Below are 22,971 nucleotides of genomic sequence, written 5' to 3'. Positions count from 1 at the left end.
CATCAAGAAATTCTTTAATGATACATGACAGAATTTTGCCAGGGATCCAAGTCAAGCTCACTGGTCTATAATTTTCAGCGTTCTTTTCTGTTTTGGAAAATTAAAACCTTTTTTTCACCCTCAAAGCATTTTTACTTTTTCTCTATAATTTTTTTTATTATAGCTCATGGATATGGAACTGAATAGGACCTTTGGAAATTCTGTAGTCCAAATCCCTCATTTTTACCAATGTAGAAATTGATTCACATAAAGATGAAGTGACATGTCCAATGTCACATGGGTAACAAATCTGACTCCAGATCCAATATCCTTTTTATTTTCAAATACCACAGACAGGACATCTAAAGGCATTCGTATTATATATCTCTACTTTTCTTGGTTATCATCTTTTGATAAACCATTTTTTCTGTCCTTTGCAGTCTAAAAGCCATTTTGCTCCTTCTATAGTCTGGTATAGTTCCATTAAGGTACCTCATATACTTAAAAGGACTCAGTTTTCTTTCTTGTTCTAGAGTAACACTAATGACACTTCAAATATACAGAACACAACATACAGAAAATTGTTTTTAGTGTAAAAGAGTTAAAAGTCGAAGAGGCAGTGAGAGAACTAGCTTCAGAATCCAAAGCCTCAGGTTCAGGCTCTGCCTCTGACACACCCTAGCTTTGTAATTCTAAGCCAAATTGGTGCAGCAGGAAACTCTGAGACCATCACTTTTGGAGAAGGTGCTGATCTGCATCAGCAGAGGAAGTTCCTCATTGGGAGTGCCCCATAATAAGGAAATCAAAGGTCTGATTAAAAAAGAAAAATAAACCAGGAGGGGTCCAGGGTTAATTAACACAGTGACTCACTGACTCACTGATAAGTTAAACATGGAAAATAAATATTGGAAAATGTATTTAAAGCAGAGAGGTCCAACAGGATTTTTATGTGTGCCAGTCTTTTATGGTTTGGTTACCATATTATATATAGTCACATGCGTGGAGCTAGGGACACAGGCATTCTCTTTAAACCGAATAATAATAAAAGAGAGGGAAGAGAGAAGGCAGGGGCTGACATATTTATTTAGTAAATACTTATGTTTTTACTTGTTTTTTCCAGCAAACTCCCCCTTTGTTAAAGAGCTAATTTCTGTCAATAGCTAAATACTAACTTGCTGAACAACAATTATTCCTTTCACTGAATGCTAAGTAAAGTAACTAGGGCAGGGGGTGGTAAAGTGGATGGAGCATGGACCTGCCATCAGGAAGACCTGATCTCAAGTTCCAATCTGATCTCAAGATACTGACTAGGTGACCCTGGGCAATTCACTCAACCCTGTTTGCCTCAGTTTCCTCATCTGTAAAATGAGCTGGAGAAGGAAATGACAAACCACTCCAATATTTTTGCCAAATAGGATTACAAAGAATAGGAAATGCCTGAAACAACTGAACAACAACAAAAGGAAAATACAAAAATTTAAGGGAGAAGAGGCAACGTGGGGTGTGGAAGACTGAAAACTTCCCTCACAGTCAGGGACACCTGAGCTCAAGTCCCAACTTGGACTGACTGAGGGACTCTGGGCAACAATTAACCTCTTAATATCCACAACAACTTTTAAAGACTCTATGTACTGACAGAGGAAATTCCTCACCAGGACCTCCTGGCATTGATGAAATCTGGTCAAAATAAAACAGGTGAAAGGGAAATAGTCTCCTGTCAGCTGCTTCCTTTCTGATCCATCAGAGATAAAATTAATTATATACTGCCTTGCCAATTATACAGGATTATTTTATGTTATTTATATTCATATCTGTAAATGCCCTGCCATAGAAAATAATAAAACATCTGCTAAATTACAGCTGCTTCTCATAGCCCCTACAATGCAACAGGGTCTAGATGTAGAGATGAAGGAGAGGTACGTAATTTTAAAGTTACTTTAATTAATGTTTTCTCTATAATGTTACAAAAAAAGGTATCAGTTCCCAGCTACATTCTCTCTAACAGAAGATTAGTGGATATTTTGAATGGGCCCATAAGCTTACCTGTCAAGACACTCCTAGCTATGCCAAACTAAAATAACAGCTTTGTAAATAACAAGATTCAAAGAGGTACTCAGGAATGAACTTGGAAATTCATTAATAAAATGACTTGTGCTGGAAGAACACCTGACATAATTGTTGTTCAGTCATTTTTCAGTTGTCTTACTTTTCGTGATTTTGTTTGCAGTTTTCTTGGCAAAGATACATGAGTAGTTTGTCATTTCCTTCTCCAGCTCATTTCACAAATGAGGAAACTGAGGCAAACATAGTTAAGTGTCCAGGGTCACACAAATAGTAAGTGGCTGAGGCCAGAATTGAATTTAGGAAGATGACTCTTCCTGACTCCAGCCCCAGCACTTTATACACTGAGCCATCTAGCTGCTAAAAGAGATTCTCTTTTAAAACTGAAAAAAAAAAAAAGCTGCTGTGGTCTGACTGACTGTGACAAGTGGCTGAATTATATATGTACTTTTCACAAATTTAGTTACTAACTCCATCTCATTACACATAGACTTATAGATCTGATGGAATGAAAGCAGTAATAAAATAAAGCTCTACTCCTATACTGACATAAAAAGATATGTGAATATATCTTATATATAATTATTATATTATTTAAATTAAATAAATTAAAATATTATATAATAAATATAATATAATTCTTATATATAACTTACCACATTAGGATTAAAAGGTGGTGGAATCTTTTTTTGTACAAGGTCAGTCCAGTTCAGTGACTCAAAGAAAGGATGATTTTGAATTTCAAGCTGGAATAAAAAAAAAACATTGTTACTTCTGTAGAACATAAGTTGTCACTGAACTAATTCTGGACAACCCGACTACTCCGAAAGTTACCAGATTATCCATTTCCTTTTTCCAAACTTCCTTCTAGACAAGGACTGAGGGAAAAATCTACACATAGGAGTGGAAGTGTAAACACGCCATCACTAGACTCTGATTATAAACACTTCAGGATTACTTACACCAGTATCTCAAAAGTGGAGGCAGTAAGGTACCCAGAGTCTTTTGTCTTCCACTGATTGTTACAGAGTTAGAATTATTCTGTGGTACTGGGAAGAAAAACTAAACTAAATTAAACTTGGAAGAAAAACTAAAATTAAACTAAAAGTCAAGTGAGAAAAAAAATCTTCGCCACAAATATTACTGACAAAATCTGGATACGCAAGACATAGAGGAAGCTGACACATATATTTCCCAAGAGATAAATAGAGAAATAAAAGGAGTTCAAAGGAAGAACTGCAAACTATCAGTGATCACTAGAAAACAAGCTCCCAATAGTAGGAAAAAAATGTAAGTTTAAATAGCATTGGTGATTTCACTTTGTATCAAGCAAACTTGTAAAGAGAAGATTAAAAAAGTAAACAGCCAATGTTGGATAAGCTTTGGAAAGAATACTAATTCGTGGCAGAGCTGTGAACTGGTCCAAATGTTCTGAAGTGGCTAAACTGTTTAAATATTCCAACCCGGTAATTCTACTCCTGGGCATATACTTTCCAATAAGGGCTAAGAGAAAAAAGAAAAGGTCCAATATATACTAACATATTTATAGGAAAATAGGTGAAAAAAATAGGTGAAAAACACCCTAAGGACCACAGGTCTTTCTTATCTGCCTTATAGCTGAACCTTCCATATGCGTTTTCTTCCCCACTAGAATGTGAGCTTCTGGAGAGCCAGGGCAGTTTTGCTTCTTTATTTGTATCCCTAGCACTCAGTTCAGTGCTTTGCACATAGGAACCACTTAATGCTTCATTAGCTCATTAATTCATAGGATCATATATTTGGAAATGGAAGAGGCCTTGAAGATTAAAGAATACAAACGTCCTCATTTTACAGATAAGGAAAATGAGGTTGAGAAATTAGGTGACTTTCTTAGGGTCAAACAGCTAGTAAGTGTCAGAGGCCACATTTGACTCCAAGTCTAATGCTCTGCCCACTATGTCTCTAACTGCACTTTTATTGTAGTAAAGACCTGGGGAAATTAAGTAAGTGGAGATCAACTGGGAAGAAGTGTTGAACAAATGATGATATTTAGAAAATGATGAATATTTAGAAAAACACAGGAAGATTTCTACCAATTGATGCATACTGAAATAAGCAGAACCAAAAAAATAATATACACAGTGACTATCACAATGTCAATGAAAAGAATACTAAAAGCCAACTGAACTTGGAGAAATATTTATAACCAATCTTGGTTGTGGAGAACAGATCATGAAAAATATCTTCTACCCTCTCTACAGAGGAGGGACCTATGGAGGTAGAATTTTGAATAAACTGTCAGACATGATCAGTGTATCAGTTCTTTTTTATTCAACTGTTCTTTCTTATAAAGGAGGTTTTAATGAGGGGTGGGAGTAGATGGTGTATTTAGAAATCACTGTATGGGGTCACTAAGTGATGCAGTGAATAGAGCACTGACCCTGGAGTCAGGAGGATCTGAGTTCAAATCTGCCCTCAGACACTTGACACACTTACTAGCCATGTGACTTTGGGCAAGTCATTTAACCCCAATTGCCCTCCAAAAAAGTGAAAAAAAAAAAGAAATCACTATATTAAAACAAATGGCATCAATAAAACTTTTTTTTTTTTTTAAAGCAATCGGGGTTAAGTAACTTGCTCAAGGTTACACAGCCAGTTATTTCTGGGTGTGGTGCTGAGTATCTGAGCCCGGATTTGATCCAGGCCATCCCAACACTGGAGCTGGTGCTCTTACTCGCTGAGCCACCTGGCCACCCCTAAGCAATTGGGGTTAAGTAACTTGCTCAACGTTACATGGCCAGGTGCTTCTGGGTAGGTGCTAAGTGTCTGAGCCCGGGATTCGATCTCCAGGTCTTCTCAACACTGGAGCCAGTGCTCTTACTCGCTGTGCTACCTGGCTGCCCCAGCAATAAAACTTTTAAAAAAAAGAACAAAACACCATTTTTCTGCACTTAAGTAAAACACTCAGTTTGCAGGACAGTATGTATGAGGAATGGAGTTGTAAATTCTAATGTCTCTAGTTTCCAAATGGAATGAAATAGTCTAGAGGTTGTATCCCCATCTTTCTGTCTAGGTGCCAGACCAAACATTTTTAAAGAATTAAGTAACCACGGCCTAATTATAGACTGGTTAATGATTTCCTGCAAGTTACTGTAAAAGTAACTCACTAGTACACATTTCTAATTAGTTTATGAATTTATTAATAGCATAGTTATATGTTTGTCATATTAGTTATTCCTGACTGTTTTTTAAAATAGAACTTATTTTATTTAAAGCCCAAAGTATTAAAACAGGACCAATAATATAGTTCTAGGCACTTAACAAGGCATTGGATGAATAATGTTAATAAAAATGCAAAGTGCTGAAATAGAAAAGAGAGGGAAGGGTGAATTAGCACGTAGTGATGAGCACCAGTGATATATTTTTAGAAAAGAGAAAAGGTTCAGAAGGTGAAAAAGGGCAATTTTACTGCTATTATGTAAAATTTAAATCCCAAACTATCTAAGAGAGATTTGTTTTCAATTCTCTTTTCTTTTCCTTGTATACTGAAATACTGATGTTTGTGACCGAATGTTAAGTCATAATAAAAAAAAAATTTAAAGAGAGGGCACTAAATAAAAGAAACAAGGAGCTAAAGTTCCAAAACCTATGGTGAATTACTGATGTAATTTCAATGACCTTTTCCTCCACCTGGATTTAAGTGAAAGTCGAAAGAACATAGAATATTTTGTAAAATGAATGGAAAACATGTTAGTCAGTAAGATGCTTCCTAACAAACTCTCCAAACCAGAAAACATCTTATCCTGGATAAATGATAGAAGTTTTACACAATGTTTCTGTCCCACCTATATAACAAGTGAAGCTTGTTCTGGAATGGCTATAAGAAAGTATGGGTAACAACTTTCAAAAGTGCCTCCTCATTATAGAAGCTACGCAACCATTACTTATTTTTTAGTAGTCACTAACCTTTGATGTGGGACATGACTAAATCAAAACAATGGGAAACAAACAGACTTTAAATTCTTTAATACAACCATTATCCTGTGGTTAGTGTAATTACTTGTAATGTGTGTAGCGATAGAATCTTAATCTGTTGCTAGTAATTTAACAGTTGACAAATGTTTCAAGTATCTACTGGCTCTCTCATACATTTAGAAAAATTACATGTAAATAGGCTTTTATTGGTGCATATTGTAGCTTTTTCATATTACACTTTCCTTCAATGAAACAAAATTAATTTATTTACTAATAATTGTAGTAACTGACAATTACATAGAGCTTTTAAGGTCTGTAAAGTGTAATATATACATTTTTTCATTTGATTCTCACAAGAACCCTAGGAGGTAATATACTTCATGTATATTATATAATATACATGTAATAATATTATATAATATATAATATATAAATTATATAATATACTATATGTAAAAGAGGAATTAGCATTCCTCTTTTACCTATGAGAAAATGGAATCAGTGACTTGACCAAGATCACACAATTAGTAGGATTTGTCCCCTGGAGAAGGAAATGGTAAACCACTCCAGTATCTTTACCAAGAAAACCCCATGGAAAGTATTAAAATTATAAAAGATATGACATTGGAAGATGAGCCCCTCAAGTCAGAAGGTGTCCAACATGTTACTGGGGAAGAGTGGAGAACAAGTAAGTACAAGAAGTTTCAGAAAAAATTAAGATGCTGGGCTGAAGCCAAAAGGAAGCTCAGCTGTTGATGTGTCCAGTGACAGAAGGAAAGTCTGATGCTGCAAAGATCAATATTACATAGGAACCTGGAACATTCCAATGGATCTAGGAACTAAGGTAAGCTAGATGTGGCCAAACAGGAGATGGAAAATTTAAACATCTTGGGTGTTAGTGAACTTAAATGGATGGGAATTTAATTCAGGTGATCATTATATATACTACTGCCGGCAAGAAGCCTACATCAGAAAAGGTACTGAGTAAAGCAGAACTGAGACAGCTCAAAGGAAACTTGAAGAACGTGCAAATTTGGAGTATCCATCCCAAATGCACACAGGGACTATTTGTGCCTGACCTGTGGTAGAGCATTCCTAGCTTGTATTGATCTGATCAGCCACAGCTGGACACACTGAAACTTGACTCTAGCATAACGATGTCATTTGGTCATCTGCAAGAATGAAGGACAACCAAGCAACCAATCCCTTAGAATAGATTTGCACAACTTGGCAGTAGGCAGGGTCCAAAATTAAAATAGGCTAAACTTCTTCAGTTTAGACTAGAGACAGACTGACCATGGTTGGTTGTCACAGGTCACGTGACAAACAGGAGAGTATGCAGTGGCAACCCTACATTTTTTGCGGGCCTCCCAAAATCCTTTGGTGGGCTGCAAGCAGCCTATCGGCCCTGTGCTGTGCAGGTCTGCCTTACCAGAAAGAGAATAGCCTTCATACTAAAAGGTCAAGAAAAGCAGTACTGGGATACAATCTCAAAAATGACAGAATGATATCTGTTCAAATCCAAGGCAATCGATTGTTTAACATCACAGTAATATAAGTCTATGCTTCAACCACTGATGCCAAAGAGGTCAAAGTTGTTCGATTCTATGAAGACCTACAACACCCTGTATTTTAGAAATAACACCCCCCCCAAAAAAAGATGCCACATTCACATTATAGGGGATTGGAATGCTAAAGTAGGAAATCAAAAGATAATTGGAATAACAGTCAAGTTTGGCTTTGGAGCAGAAAATGAAACAGGGCAGAGACTAATAGAGTTTTGTCAAGATAACTCACTGGTCACAGCAAACACTCTTTTTCAACGACCCAAAAAGAAAAAAGCGACTTTACAGGGGCAGCTAGGTTGGCAAAGTGAATAGGGCCCCGGCCCTGGAGTCAGGAGGACCTGAGTTCAAATCTGACTCAGAAACTTGACATACTTACTAGCCATATGACTTTGGGCACGTCACTTAACCCCAATTGCCTTCCAAAAAGCAAAAAAAAAAAAAAATAAACAAACAAAAAAACCCAACTTTACACATGGATATTGCCAGATGGTCAATATAAAAATCAGACTGCTTATATACTTTGCAATCAAAGGTGGAGAAGTTCTATATAGTCAGTTAAAACAGGATTTGGAACTGACTATGGCTGAGATCATGAACTTCTTATTGCAAAATTAAGACTTAAACTGAAGAAAGTAGGGAAAACTATCAGACCTAGCATACAGGTATGGTTTAAGTAGCACCCCTTATGAAAATGAAGTGGAAGTGAAGAATAGATTTAAGGGATTAGATCTAGTGGATAGAGGGCCTGAACAACAATGGACAGAGGTTTGCAGTATTGTACAGGAGGCAACAACAAAAAATATCCCAAAGAAAGAGAGCAAGAAAGCAAAAAGGCTGTCTGATGAGGTTTTACCAAATAGCTGAGGAAAGAAGGAAAACATGTAAAAGGGAATGGGAAAGATATGCCCAACTGAATGCAGAATTCCAGAGAATAGCAAGGAGAGACAAGAAGTTTTTCTTAAGTGAGCAATGAAAAGAAATAGAAGAAAACAATACAATGGGAAAGACAAGAAACCTCCTCAAGAAAATTAGAGACGTCAAGGGAATACTTCATCCAAAAATGGGCACGATAAAAGACAAAAATGGTAGAGATTGAAGTAGAAGAGGTAGCAAGAATATACAGAAGAAGGGGCGGCCAGGTGGCTCAGGGAGTAAGAGCACCGGCCCCCAGTGTCGGGATACCCTGGGGATCAAATCCGGGCTCAGATACTTAGCACTACACCCAGAAATAACTGGCCATGAAACCTTAAGCAAGTTACTTAATCCCAACTGCTTTAAAAAAAAAAAAAAGATCCATCCTGGGGGCGGCTAGGTGGAGTAGTGAGTAAAGTGCTGGCCCTGGAGTCAAGAGGACCCGAGTTCCGTTTTCTGTTCCAGCCTCAGACACCTAATATCCACACAAAAAATCTAGCCGCATGGCCTTGGCCAAGTTACTTAACCCCAATTACCCTCCAAAAAGCAAAAAAAAACAAAAAAAAGAATATACAAAAGAACTATGTAGGAAAGATCTTAACACCAATAACCATGATGGTGTAGTTACTGATCTAGAATCACACATCCTGGAGAATGAAGCCAAGTGGGCCTTAAGAAGCACAGTAAACATAAGGCTAGTGGAGGTGAAAGAATTCCATTTGAGCTACTTAAAATCCTAAAAGATGATGCTGTGAAAGTGCTAGACTCAAATAGCAAATTTGGAAGACACAATGGCCACTGGATTGGAAAAGGTCAGTTTATGTTCCAACTCTAAAGAAGCAATGCCAAAGAATGTTCAAATTTTTGAACAATTGTGCTCCTTTCATATTCCAGTAAGGTCATACTTAAGATTCTAGAGGCTAGGCTTCAGCAATATGTGAACTGAAAAATGCCAGAAGTGCAGGCTAGTTTTTGAAGAGGTAGAAGAACTAGAGACCAAACCGCCAACATTTGCTGGATTATGGAAAAAGTAAGGGAGTTCCAGAAAAATATCTACTACTGTTTCAACTACACTAAAGCCCTGATCACTACAAAATTTGGCAAGTTCTCAAAGAAATCGTAGTACCAGATCATCTTACTAGTCTCCTGAGGAAGCTGTATGTGGGTTAAGATACAACAGAACAGTTTAGAACAGAACATGGAACAACTGATTGGTTTAAGACTGGAAAAGTAGTATGACAAGGCTGTATACCATCACTTTATTTAACTTATATGCAGATCATCATGTGAAATGCCAGACTGGACAAATCAAAATCCAGAATTAAGTTTTCTGGGAGATATCAACAATCTCATATCATATTATTCCAATGGCAGAAAGTGAAGAAGAATTAAGAAGTCTCTCGATAAGGGTGAAAGAGGAAAGTGGAAAAGCTGACTTGAAGCTTAACAATAAAAAGCCCAAGATCATGGCAATTGGTCCTATCACTTCCTGCAAACAGAGAGAGAAGAAATGGAAGCAATGTCAGATTTTATATTCTTGTGCTCAAAAATCATATGATGGTGACTGCAGCAAAAATCAAAAGACACTTGCTCCTTGGAAGGAAAGCAATGGTAAACTGGACAGCATACTAAAAAGCAGAGACATCACCTTGCTGACAAAGGTCTGTATAGCCAAAGTTATGGTTTTTCCAGTGGTAATATATGGCTCTAAGAGTTGGACTACAAGAAAAGTTTAGTGCTGCAGAATCAATACTTTTGAATTGTGGAGCTGGAGAAGACTTTTGAGAGTCCCTTGGACAGCAAGGAGATCAAATCAATCAACACTTAAAGAAATTAATTCGGGCTATTCACTGGAAAGTCAAATATTGAAGCTTAAATAGTCTGGCCACATAATTAGAAGACAGGACTTATTAGAAAATGAGCCCTTGATGTTGTTAGAGATTGAAGACAAAAGGAAAAGAGGACAGCAGAGGATGAGATAGTGTCATGAAAGCAACAAACATGAGCTTGGACAGACTTCAGAAGACAGTGGAGGATTGAAAGGTTAGGGTGTGATATAGTCTGTGAGGTCACGAAGACTCAGACATGATCCTCCTCCTCCTCCAACAACAAATCAACATCAACAAAAGACTTGTGCTCAGGTTTCTCCTAACTATGGGAGCCAGGTGGCACAATGTATTGAGTGCCTGGCATCAGGAAGAACTGAATTCAAATGTAGCTCCAGACACTTACTAACTATGTGACCCTGAGTGAGTCACTTAACCCCATTTGCCTTAGTCTCCTCATCTGTAAAATAAGCTGAAGACGGAAATTTCAAACCCCTCCAGTTTCTTTGTAAGAAAACCCCAAACAGGGTCACAAAGAGTTGGACATGACTAAACAACTAAACAACAACTTTCTTAACTCCCAAAGTTATTCTATCCCCTCAGAAGAGAATCATCCTTTCTTTCTTCTTTCCTGCTTTTTGGAGGGCAATTGGGGTTAAGTGACTCGCCCAAGGTCACATGGCTAGTTTTTGTGTTAAGTGTCTGAGGCTGGATTTGAACTCAGGTCTTCCTGACTCCAGGGCTGGTGGAAACTTTTGCTTTCTTTTCTAGCCATAATTCTTTAATAAGATGATTTCAAAACATCAATTTTTTTTTTTTTTGGAAATTCAAAGGTATGTTTCTATACAGTCATTATCTGTATATATATAAATATATTATGTTTTATACATATTAAGTGTGTATATTTTATACATAAGTATAAAAATGTGTCCCCCACAAATAAGATACAAAAATTAGAAGGCATGTTTCTTAGCCATTAATAAATATGCATCTAAGTTCTATTAATAACATTCTAAAAATAAACAAAATTATTATTGAAAACATTACATACAAAGTCTTCTTTGGCACCAAGTCGATTTTGCCTGTCTTTTTCAAGAAGTTCTTCCAGAATGGACCAGGCTGTGAGGCTCACTCCTGGCCTCAAATTTAGGGGTTTGTGGAGTATGTTTTCATACATTTCAGCAACATCTCGGCAATAAAATGGAGGCTACACAAAGGCAAAAGGGAAAAAAAACCATTTAAGTAACAGCTGAGGCTACCAAAAGTGGGCTAAAATTCTGGAATTAAAAATAGCTGGGCTCCGACTACCTCATTTTGAATTAAGCCTAGAACTTCTACCAGATTTCTCACCCATTCCTAGAGTATGTGTTATAATAAATTTGGGGAGTGGCTTGGTTATTCACAAAACACAGGGCTTTCTGGACATTTGTAAATTCAACCACAAAACTGATGTTTCACAGTTATATAATCACTAGGCATTGTTATTAATAATACAATTATTAATAATATTATTAACAATAAGACAGCTATGTAATAAGAAACCTGAAAGGAAAAACAAAAAGGACTTGAAGTATTTCCTTATATCAAATCACTTCTTCTTCTGGTTAGTTGTATGGTAAGACTATTGACTACTGAGACTGAACAATCAAACCGACTGCTGACCATTTCTACCAAACAAAGGGACTTAGTTGAAGAAAAGTTAAAAAGTTAAAAAGTCAAGAAACTTCCAGTGGAAGTGACGTAGGGATAAAATTCTGACCAGTTCTGATAGCAATGACAGAGATTCCTTTAAAAAATGGGAATACTAATTCAGGTATAAGAATTAATTTGAGTTCATCAATAAAAAATTTATAATGATGAAAGCCAAAATTTCCTTTAGCATTTAGTGTTTAGGGAATTAGTTAAAAAAGGAAAAAGGAAAAGATTTGATTATGGGAATTTCTTTGAGTTTTGCCTTTTAACTGAAATGAATTTCCAAGCTTGATTTCTTGGTATTTTATGTAAATTGTTCTAACAAACTGCCTTTCTATCTTAATTTGGGCAATTATATTATGCATTCAAAAACACATAATGGTTTCTACTGTATATTCCTTATTTTATAGTAAACATTATTATTTTACATTTTCATCTTTTTTTTCCTTCAAAGAACTTAAAAATATTTCACAATGTGAAATAGTAGTAGTGTGGAAACTAAAATAGAGAAGACTTAAGTTGTTTATCAGTCTATGTAAATTATTAAAGCAGAAGAAAGTCTGAGCAAGACTTTCTTTCTTATAATCATATCCTTTTAGAGTAAAAACCTGTTATTTTTAAGTGAGCACTTTGAGCCACTGGAAAGTAAATTGAAAGAAAAAAATCTATGTGTAGCAGAAACTAGTATTATCAACTAACAGCAGTCAATTGACCTGGAAGAGGAAGTTCTTTGTCCTAGTGGTATCCATTGAGTGCCTTTACTCATTACAAAAGCATTTATTAAGTATCCATTATATATTCAACCTCATACTTAAGAGACAGAACAGTGGCATGACATTTTCTTTCTAATCCTTCAGCATCAGAAACAGTTATTCCAGAAGATATCTTTTTTTGTCCCCTTTGAGACCACTACTGAAAGCTGCCTATAGGGGACGTCTGGGTAGGAGAGTTAGGGAGAAACTCCTTTGAAACTAACTTCCAGGTATCCTGTCTGAGGATATGTTCTTTTTTTTTTTTTAAAAGGGAGAAAATCCTAGGGAAGTCTAGGAAAGATAAAGATGTGAAGCCTATTGTCATTTTTGGACAATATAAGTAAAATTCTATTGAACCTTCAATGTCAGGGTCTATATTCAGGGACAGAAATTTTTTAAAAAGATGCTGAAGCTATTTGTAAGAATGTCTAAAGAGACTCCTCCTTAGTTATTGGAGATCTCTTAGAATCTATATCCTTGTCTTATCCCAGCCCTTCTGGTATTTCCCAATTTCCTTTAGATATGACATTTGAGAACTGTTGGCAATTCCTTCCTATGAAAAACACTTCCACATTCCTAGCAATAAGTAGGGCTATCTAGGCTGAGTACACAAGATTACAACCCTTCTGTTATTCTGTGCCATTATGTCCCAAGTACATCTGATAATCCTGGGACATACATAATGAATATTTAGATAACTTGTATTTTTATATTCAAGATCTTAAATTTGACAAAACTCTCAGGTACTAGGGAGGTTGGGAAACTACAGAGTTAAATGTGTTCTAAGATGACAAAATCAGAATTTGCATATGAAATTAGAAAGTATTTTCTAATATAGGAATTTGATAAGGGATGATCTGGGCAAAGGGTATGATTCTTACAAATTTTATGATAACTTTATGATAACAAAATGCTGTATTTCAATATCCATTTCCATTAAAAACAGTATTGGGAATAACTATGACTGTGAAATTAACATAACAAAATAGTAGAATTTGATTTGATGACTAAAACAAAAAACTAAGCTTTTTTGTTTTCCTGTGTTTTTAATTTGTCATTCAGTCTGGCTGCCTTTCCGTCTATGTTTGCCAACCCCCCCACCCTGACCCCTGAAAAATCCACTTGCAAAAAGTAATGGCAGTTTACAATAAAAAATCAGCCACAATTTTTAAAAATTGGCACAGGAGAATAAAGAATACATACCAACCCATACAGCATTTCATACAGAACGGCACCAAGGCACCACCAATCTACAGTATTGTCATAGGGCTGTTTTCTGATCACTTCTGGAGCAAGGTACTACATAGAAAATTAGACATTAGAGATTAATTACTCAAGAAAATGTCATTAACACAAAGTTAGTAAAAATACTTCAGAAATTAAAAATAGTATGGTTCATTCATTAAAAATAACACAGGGTTTTCCTGCTCTATCATAACCAATCTACTATTTTCAATTTTTGGAAATTTATATTATTATAGAAGAAGACACAAACTTTTGCTGAAATATAAGCTACTTTGCAATTTTTGGAAGTTCAGTAATTATCAGAGAGAGAAAAAGCGAGAGAGAATGTATATGTGTGTATATATATATATGTGTATATATACACATGCATATACACACATATGTATTGGGGTATGAGTGGTGGTGGTGATTGTTTAAAAGCTGCTGGTATTTATCAGCGAGCAGGAATCTGGTATGTAAGTTGAATTGAGAAGATTTGATACCATGTCTTTGGAGGAGAGGTATGAGAATGGGAAGAAGGTTGGACCTGGTATCCTTCTTTCCCATGGAAATGTCTTGAGCTTCAGGGAGGAAGGTTGTTGTCCTCAAGGTCTAACCAGGTTTTCAAAATCAACTAGTCCACATGATTCACCAGTTGGGAAAGCTTTATATGAGATCTTTAGGCCCATCAACTAATGAATTTCACATGAAGCTTAAGGCCATCTGATCATTTTAGTTAATGTAATAGGACCATAATCAATTATTAGATAATAGACCCAAAAAAAGACAGTATACTATTAAAGAAATTTGCTTGTCCATGTTTATCTGTTACAAAGTGTGTATGTTTTTTAAATGGTGTGTGTGTGTGTGTGTAGGGAAGACATACATAAACAAGAAAACTGTTAAATACATGTTGAATTTGTTACATAATTTTTAAAATTAAGGGAAGTTGAGACCTGTGGTTTCATATGTAATCCTCTTTTTTCTGTTCTTAGTACCAAGAAATGTTCATGCTTGTAAAGTTCAGAACAAACACAAAAATTTCATTAAAAAAGACTAATTAAACTATGAAAAAAAACATTTTGGGCAAAAGCCTTAGAGGGTTTTTCCCCCCATTTTACTTAGATTTAGAAACTAAAAATTAATCATATCCTTCCTCCTTGGAGAAAGCATGGATTTCATTCAGCAACTACACTTCAAGGATCTGTGATTTATTCAGCATGAATACTCTCTTCACCACTAAAGCAGACTGCATCCTTTTCAAGCCTTAATTGTTGGTTTATTGATTGTTTTTGTTAAAAAGAAATATTCACCAAGTTTTTGATAAAGATTTCCTGTATGTACGGAGGCTAGTCCTCTGGACACATAGCACTGTGCTAACTTTATTATAAGTGGCTGAATCAGTCAGTCCTTGTATTCAGTTAGCATAGTTATTTTCCCAGAAGACTTTAGGTTGAAACTATAATCCATTTTTTTTCTTTTCAAAGAAAAGAAAAGTGAACCAAATCTACAATGCTTGATTCTTACTAATTAATAATAGCTATTTTCAAAAAATATTAGAGATCAATTATTCATTATAGTAACCATTATTTACATTTAAATTATCAAAATAGTGAAACAAATTATAGTTTCTTAGGGATCATACAGTAGAACTGGCTTTTTTTAGTACAAAGCATAGTCTCCTTCCTTCCATGTTAAATATAGGATTTTTCTGGGGGGGAAAAAACAACTCAAAACACTTCTACTTGTGAGTGCTGTGTCATACAGAAAATAACATTTAGTCATTTCAGATCACCAAATTAATATAGGTTTCCAAAAAAAATGTTTTACCCTTTCCAAAAAAATTGGTTTTAAGAAAAACATTTTCTATCCTGGGAAACTACAGACAAATTATATTATTCTCTTATGGATAAATGAAGTAAGGGTGGCTGAAAATACACTTAGAATTATGTGAATGATTAGAGATTTAATTTAATCTAATTCAAATATTTCTTAAGTACAAATTATGGGTAAAATGGGATAGTGTATAGTCAATCTTTAAGTAAGGAAGATCTGAGTTCAAGCTCTGGGAGTTTTCATTTTGGGATTTTCTTCAGGAGGTGATTAGTGGTGAATTCTTTCAATTTCTACTTTACCCTCTTCTAAGATACCTAGGCAGTTTTCCTTTATAATTTCTAGAAAGATGATGTCTAGGATCTTTTTTTGATCATGACTTTCAGGCAGTCCAATAATTCTTAAATTATCTAGCTGTCTTCCTATGAGATATTGCACATTTTCTTCTATTTTTTCAGTTGTTTAACTTTGTTTTATTGTTTCTTTTTGTCTCATGGAGTCATCTGTTTCCACTTTTAAGTATTTAAGTATATGTTGCAATAGTGAAAAAGACTATTCTGGACTACGGATTTGTATTCAATTTCCTTCATCACATGTTTTCAACATTTTATTTACAATAATTCTGGAAGGTACTATTAATTTGGATTATAATTATCCATAAAGAATCACCCTTCTCCAAATTCAATTGGTTGCCAAATCCTGTTGATTCTATGACCTCAATCTTTTTTTACCTTCATCAACTTTCTTTTCAATGCTACTGCAATCAACAGATTACTCTCATGCATCTTCTTTCTCTATCTTTTCTGCATCCTCCTTTGCTTCAGCCTAAAACACCCACATCCACACACACTCCCTTATTACCAAAGCTACCGGCCCTGCCTATGGCCATAACTATTCCTTTAACCCTTGGATTTTGGCTTATAATTCTAACCACTTTACTGCTACCCTTTCCTCTAAGGTAAGAATATAATATAATAAGCATATATAATAATAATAATATAATAAGAATGAATGAATGAAAAAGCACTATTAAGTTAACTACATGCCAGAAACTGTGTTATTATAATAGCTTTAATTGAGGAATGTCTGAATAAGTTGTGGTACATGAATGTGATGAAATACTTCTATGCTATAACTTGTATGACCTGAAACAGAGTGAAATAAGCAGAACCAGAAGAACAGTTTATACTACAACTTCAATGTTGTAAAAATAATTTTTAAGACTTAAAAGCTTGTGAAAATAAAATGTGTAGGACCAAGTGATTAATTCACACAGTAATAACACTGTAATGACAAACTCTGAAAACTGTAAGAATTATGATAAATAAAATGGCCATCCATGATTGCAGAGGACCAAACATGAAACATACTCTCTACCTCTTCACTTTATGATTTAGGACAGAATGAGACATATACATTTTTGTATACAGCAAATGAGAGAATCTGTTTTGCTTGACTATGCATATTTGTTACAAGGGCTTTTTTTCTTTTTTAATGAGGTAGGAAGTGATAGGGTGTAACGGCAAGCACAGAAGTAGTTCACACCTTGTTTCAACTATTAAATTAATACCTTTCAGTTCAAGTTTCTTTTGAGCCTTCTATCAAGTCTGTTAAGAAACAGAATGCGTGAACCCCACAAGTTGTGAACCCTAGAATGCATGAACTCCTGCAACAGGAAGGGGAGGAGCTAATGACCATATATAAGGAGAGGCCCAGGCTAAAGACAGCAGAACTGAGAAGAGGACTCTTGTGGTGGCAGAGTTAAAAAGGACAAAACTTGTGATATCCTAGCACTCTGTTTGTCTGCTCTGTCTGTGCTGATGTTTGTTTGTGATACTCTGTACAGAAGCCCTGGGACCTTACTGGAAGCCCTGAAAGAGGATTTTCTGGTTGTATGTTTACAGAAGTCCTGGAGGAGGGTTTTGGAGGTCCTGGGACTATACTGACGATTTGTGCTGACCTCTTGGACCTTGTTTGTGGATCTGTGTTGATTTCTATGCTGATGATTTATGTTGAGTTCTCAGACCTTGTTGGTGGGTCTGAGTTGATTTCACAAGCAGATAGTGAATTGATGATGGTGATGGCAATGTGCATGAATATTATTGTGGCTCTGTCAAGCTTTGTATTCCCAGAAATAGGAACTGTGAAGGACTTGACGTGGACTGGACACTGTGAACTTCAATATGGAATGGGAACTAGATGAAGAGCTGAACAAGGAGCTGGGAGCTGCCTGCCTTTTTGAACCCAGGTGACAATTGGAGCAGGGACCATGGAAGAGGAACCATGGAAGCTGAGAGCCAGCCTAGAGTCAAGCTGAAAGAAAACTTTACTTGGAGACTGTGTACTGACTGAGAAAATTATGATTTACTGTGACCTAGGGGTGGAGAATTTTGACTTTTGTACTTTGGGTTTGAATTAAGGATTTTGTGATTGACTAAATGAATCTACTTTGTTTAAAACTATGTGACTACTTTGGTGAAAACTATGTGGCCATTTTAGTAATAAGTTGTTGAGTGTGACATGGTGAATGCTGTATTTTTTATTTTTCTGTGACAAGTTGTAATATTGTGAATGCTGTATTTTGATTTTCTATGAATGTTTTCCTCTGATTTGTTATTGAATAGAGAGCTCACTATACTATGTAATCAGAAGCTTGAAAGCTAGTCACAGCAGCAGTCTCTGGAAAGCTGTTCATGTGTGGCTTTACATAGGGAGAGAGAATAGATTTCTTAATCTTAAAAAATAATTTAAAAAGAAGTGGCAGGTGCTAAGTATGTATGATATAGCATGTACTTTTGGATGAGGTCACTATATTATTAGTTTTACCTAAAAGTTTTACTTGTTACAAGAGACCTCTTATGGAGTGGGTGTAATTGGTAAACATTTAGAGTTAAAACCAAATACAGCAATAAAGCTTTAAAAAATACTATAATACCTTCTCTAATTCATCTTTCCAACTATAATCTGTCCTTTTTCCAATTTGTCTTCTATACAACTGCTTGAGTAATCTTCCTACTATATTATTATTATATTCACTTTTCTCTGCTCAAAAACTTTTAGTGGCTCCCCTACACTTACAAAATAAAATAAAGCTTGACCAGGGTAGGCATTCAAGCTCCCCACAATGCAAATTTAACACACCTATCTAGATTTGCTCCTTATAGTCAATGTCCCAGTCACACCAAATGACAACTTTTTGCCCTTTGCAGTTTTGATGGTTCATGACAACATCTTTATCTATGTATCTCCATCTGTTTATAATCATTCCCTCAATGCCCAATTTTGAGTGCCCTCAACTTTCATGAAGCCTTCCCCTACTCTCCCTTTCCCCTTCAGGTAAAAATGATCTCTTCCTTGGTTCTTCTCAGCAATACAAGGATCTAAAACAACTCCAAAAGACTCAGGATGGAAAATGCGATCCACATCCAGAGAAAGAACTTAGGAGTCTGAATGCAGATGAAGCATTCCATCTGCTCTCCTTTTCTTTTGTTGTTTTGTTTTGTTTCTTCTTTCTCATGGTTCCTCCCATTAGTTCTAATTCTTCTTTACATCATGGCTAATGTAAAAATATATTTAATATGAAAGTATAAATAGAGCCTATATCAGATTGCATTCCATCATGTGGAAGGGGGAGGAGAGAGAGGGGGAGAAAATTTAAAACTCAAAATCTTATGGAAGTGAATGTTGAAAACTACAAATAAATAAATTGTAAAGAAAAATAAAAATGATCTCTTCAAATTTTTCATGACACATTCTTTTGTCATATATAGTGTTTTTCCCTTGCAATACTTATTTACTTACATGGGTCAGTCAATCAATAAGCTTTTACACGGGCGTTGTACTGGCCCCTCTGTTCTCTTGCCACTCTTTTAGAATTTCTTGTTGTTTTTCAGTCGTTTCAGTTGTGTCTGACTCTTTATGACCCCATTTGGGTTTTTTCTGGCAAAGATACCGAAGTTTCCAGCTCATTTTACAGATGAGCAAACTGAGGCAAACAGGGTTAAGTGACTAGCCTAGGGTCACAAAGCTACTAAGTGTCTGAGGCCAGATTTGAACTCAGGAAGATGAGTCTAGCTGCCCCAAAAAGTAAGTTTGTTGTTTAGTTGTTTCAGTCATGTCTGACTCTTTACAAACTCCTTTTGGAGTTTTCTTGGCAAAGATACCAGAGTTGTTTGCCATTTTCTTTTCCAACTCATTTTCCAGATGAGGAAACTTAAGTTAAGTGACTTGCCCAGGATCACACAGCCATTAAATGTCTGAGGTTGGATTTGAGCTTGGGCCTTCCTGACTCCAAGTCTGGTGTTCTATCCATTGTGCCACCTACATGCCCAAGCACGCATGTAAGTAAACATGTGGTCTCTGATACAACATAAGCTTGTATTCATTCCTGTTGCTTTACTCATACAGCTCTCACCTTAGGCCAGGCCCTCATTACCTCTTCATCTTTATTACATAGTAGCTCCCTAATATAGTGGATCCCTGCCGGCAGCTTGTCCCCTCTCTGATTCATTCCTCATAAAGCTGCCAAACTGATATTCCTGAAGCACAATTCTGGCCAGGTCACTCCCGTCTTCATAGCATTCCAGAGGCTTCTTCCTGACAATAGGTTATCTGCTAATTAAAGCTCCGGGTTACCTTTCCAGCACATTATACCCTAATTTCCTTTACAGAATTCCAGTACTTTCTCTCTTTTAATTATTTCCCAGTACATAGATTGCTTTTTTGCATACAATCAGTATTCAACATTTGTGTGTTTAACTTTCTCAACTTCAATTATTCATGTGATTTTATTAGTAACCTATCTTCACGTTCACATTGGCAACCTTGCATATTCATGGCTATATGCAGTAGGGAAAAAAAAAAAAAGAGAGAGGCATGATGCATGTGAGTTTGTGGAATGGCCAGCATTCTATTAGGCATTTCAATGGTCTTCTTCATTCTACTGTGGAAAGAGTTCCCCATACATTCACTACATATTTTCATGGCTTTTAAAAGAAGTTTCGTGCTGCAATTATGCCACCATAATTCCACTAAGGAAAAGCGAGACCTTGCCCTCCCTTCAGCATGGGGTAAAGTCCCAGCAATCTCTTCCTTGGCCTTCAGAAGGAGGACAAGGTGGAGAGGTTTACAGCAGTATAATATACAATACAATGTTCTCACGCTGACGTCTCACATAGTGGAAGGTAAGATTCAGGCTAAAAAATGTTTTACTTTTAAGAATTGTATTTGTTGTACAGTATTTGTAGTACCATAGATTTCCTATGTTACAGAAAGTGAATGCTGTCTGAAATCAATGTGGTTTTTTAATTTGAGATGTTGCCACAAAAAGTTATACAATTCTAAGAAATTACTAGCAAGAAAATATGTTCTGCTGTCACCCATTTTATTTTGTGTATTGCATCTTAATGGGTTATTTCATGGTTACTGTGTTAGGAAAAGTTCCTATTATCAGAATTAATTTTTTGTTATAAAGAACTGTATGCAGAAAAGTGTATTGTTGTCAATCTTTGCAAAAGATTACAGTTTTTGGTGGTTGTGGGAAACTAACCCCCTATTTCCTATAGGTTCAATATATCAATATTCATGTTTTTTTACTTTTGTGTTTTCTAGGAATGTTTGCTCCATCCCCCCATTCCCCTTGGAAAGTTGAGGACTTACTGTATTTGTCTGCATGCTGTTTCCCCTATTAGACTGTAAGCTTCTTGAGGGCAGGGACTGTCTTTTGCTTTTTTTCTGTATCTTCAGTGCTTAGCACAGTGCTTGACACATAGTAAGCACTAAATAAGTGTTTACTGAATGAATGAATATATCCTATGTTCCAGGCAAACTGATCAACTTGCTCTGCTGTGTATACAATGAATATAAAGGAGAGATTCATGCAAAGCATCCCTATTTCCAATTTCTGTACTTCTGAAAAACATCTGGAATGTACTTCCTCCTCACTTCTGCCTTGTAGAATCGCTCAGCTTTCTACAAACTCACTTGGTACCCCTAGAATCTTAGATCTCTGAGCTACTATTGTTCTTCCTCCATTACTCTGTATTTACTTTGTGTAGATTTTGTAATTACTTATCTGTGATTATGCTATTTCCCTCAATTAGGCACAGTGGATAGATCATTGGGCCTGGAGGTTGGAAGAGAGTTGGAAGAGTTCAAATCCAGGCTTACTAAGTCTGTGATCCTGGACAAGTCACTTAAAGCCGTTTGCCTCAGTTTTCTAAATCGTAAAATGTGGATAATAATAGCACCTGTCTCCCAGGTTTGTTGTAAAGATAAAAAAATGAGATAATATTTGCAAAATGATTATTATCACAGTGTTAGGCACTGTTTTCATGCACATTCCCTTCCTCCGTGTCCACCCCACCCCCCAACTCCCACCCCAACAGAATGTAAGCTCAACACCTAGCATAGCCCTTGTCATTTAAGCACAACTGCGATGGGCTGGCCACATTGTTCCAATGTAAAATGTATGCTTGACAAAAAGACTATTTTAGGTAGAACTCACACAGGGCAAGTGCTCACATGGTGGTCAGAAGAAGTGATACAAAAACACTCTAAAGAACTTTGGAATTGATTGTGTGACATGGGAGACACTGGCACAGGACTGCCCAGCATGGTGTTCCCTCATCACAAGAGGTGCTGTGCTCTATGAATGAGTAAAGGAGAATTGAAGTAGCTCAAAAGAAACATGGGATGCACAAATTTAGAGAACCCTCCCCAAGTGTTCACATGGACTATTTGTGCCCGACCTGTGGCAGAATATTCTGAGCTCATATTGGCTTGATCAGTCACAATCAAACACACTGTAATTTGACTCTAGTGTAGTGATGACATTTTGGTCCTGTTCAAGAACGAAGGACAGTAACTGACCAACCAACTAATCAATATCAACTTAATAAATGCTTTCTGAATTGAATTCCTATTCTACCTACCTTTTGCCCCTAATGAAAGTAATCAATCCATTCTATCAAATTTTTCACAGAGCTTTGCATGGATCTCTTTTTTATGTTTATCAAATTCTGTCTTGAATATATAGTAAATTGTGTATAGTTAATTACCCCCTGTACCAGCCTATAAACTCCATGAGGTTAAAGATTATCTTTATATCCCTAGAATGGTACACTGCACAAAACAGGCTCTAAATAAGTGTTGGTGAACTGAATCCTAGAC

The 22,971-nt window shown here is 36.0% G+C and overlaps 1 protein-coding gene across 6 annotated transcripts in view; it reads right to left on the bottom strand.

The window, feature by feature from the left end:
• Nucleotides 1–22,971, bottom strand: part of SGK3 (serum/glucocorticoid regulated kinase family member 3) — a 164,334-nt gene that overhangs the window by 4,765 nt on the left and 136,598 nt on the right. For all 6 annotated transcript variants that reach the window (XM_069100056.1, XM_069100053.1, XM_069100052.1 and 3 more), the window contains 3 exons: nt 13,948–14,043; nt 11,352–11,507; nt 2,697–2,786 (listed from right to left, as the gene is read on the bottom strand). In XM_069100056.1, the coding sequence (XP_068956157.1) occupies nt 2,697–2,786; nt 11,352–11,507; nt 13,948–14,043 (342 nt within the window). The remainder of the gene's footprint in view (nt 1–2,696; nt 2,787–11,351; nt 11,508–13,947; nt 14,044–22,971) is intronic.

The sequence above is a fragment of the Petaurus breviceps genome, unplaced genomic scaffold (genome assembly GCF_028583685.1).
Source record: "Petaurus breviceps papuanus isolate PSGF00001 unplaced genomic scaffold, PetGlider_PUasm1.0 38, whole genome shotgun sequence".
NCBI classification, from domain to species: domain Eukaryota; kingdom Metazoa; phylum Chordata; class Mammalia; order Diprotodontia; family Petauridae; genus Petaurus; species Petaurus breviceps.
This window is presented reverse-complemented; position numbering and strand designations above follow the sequence as displayed.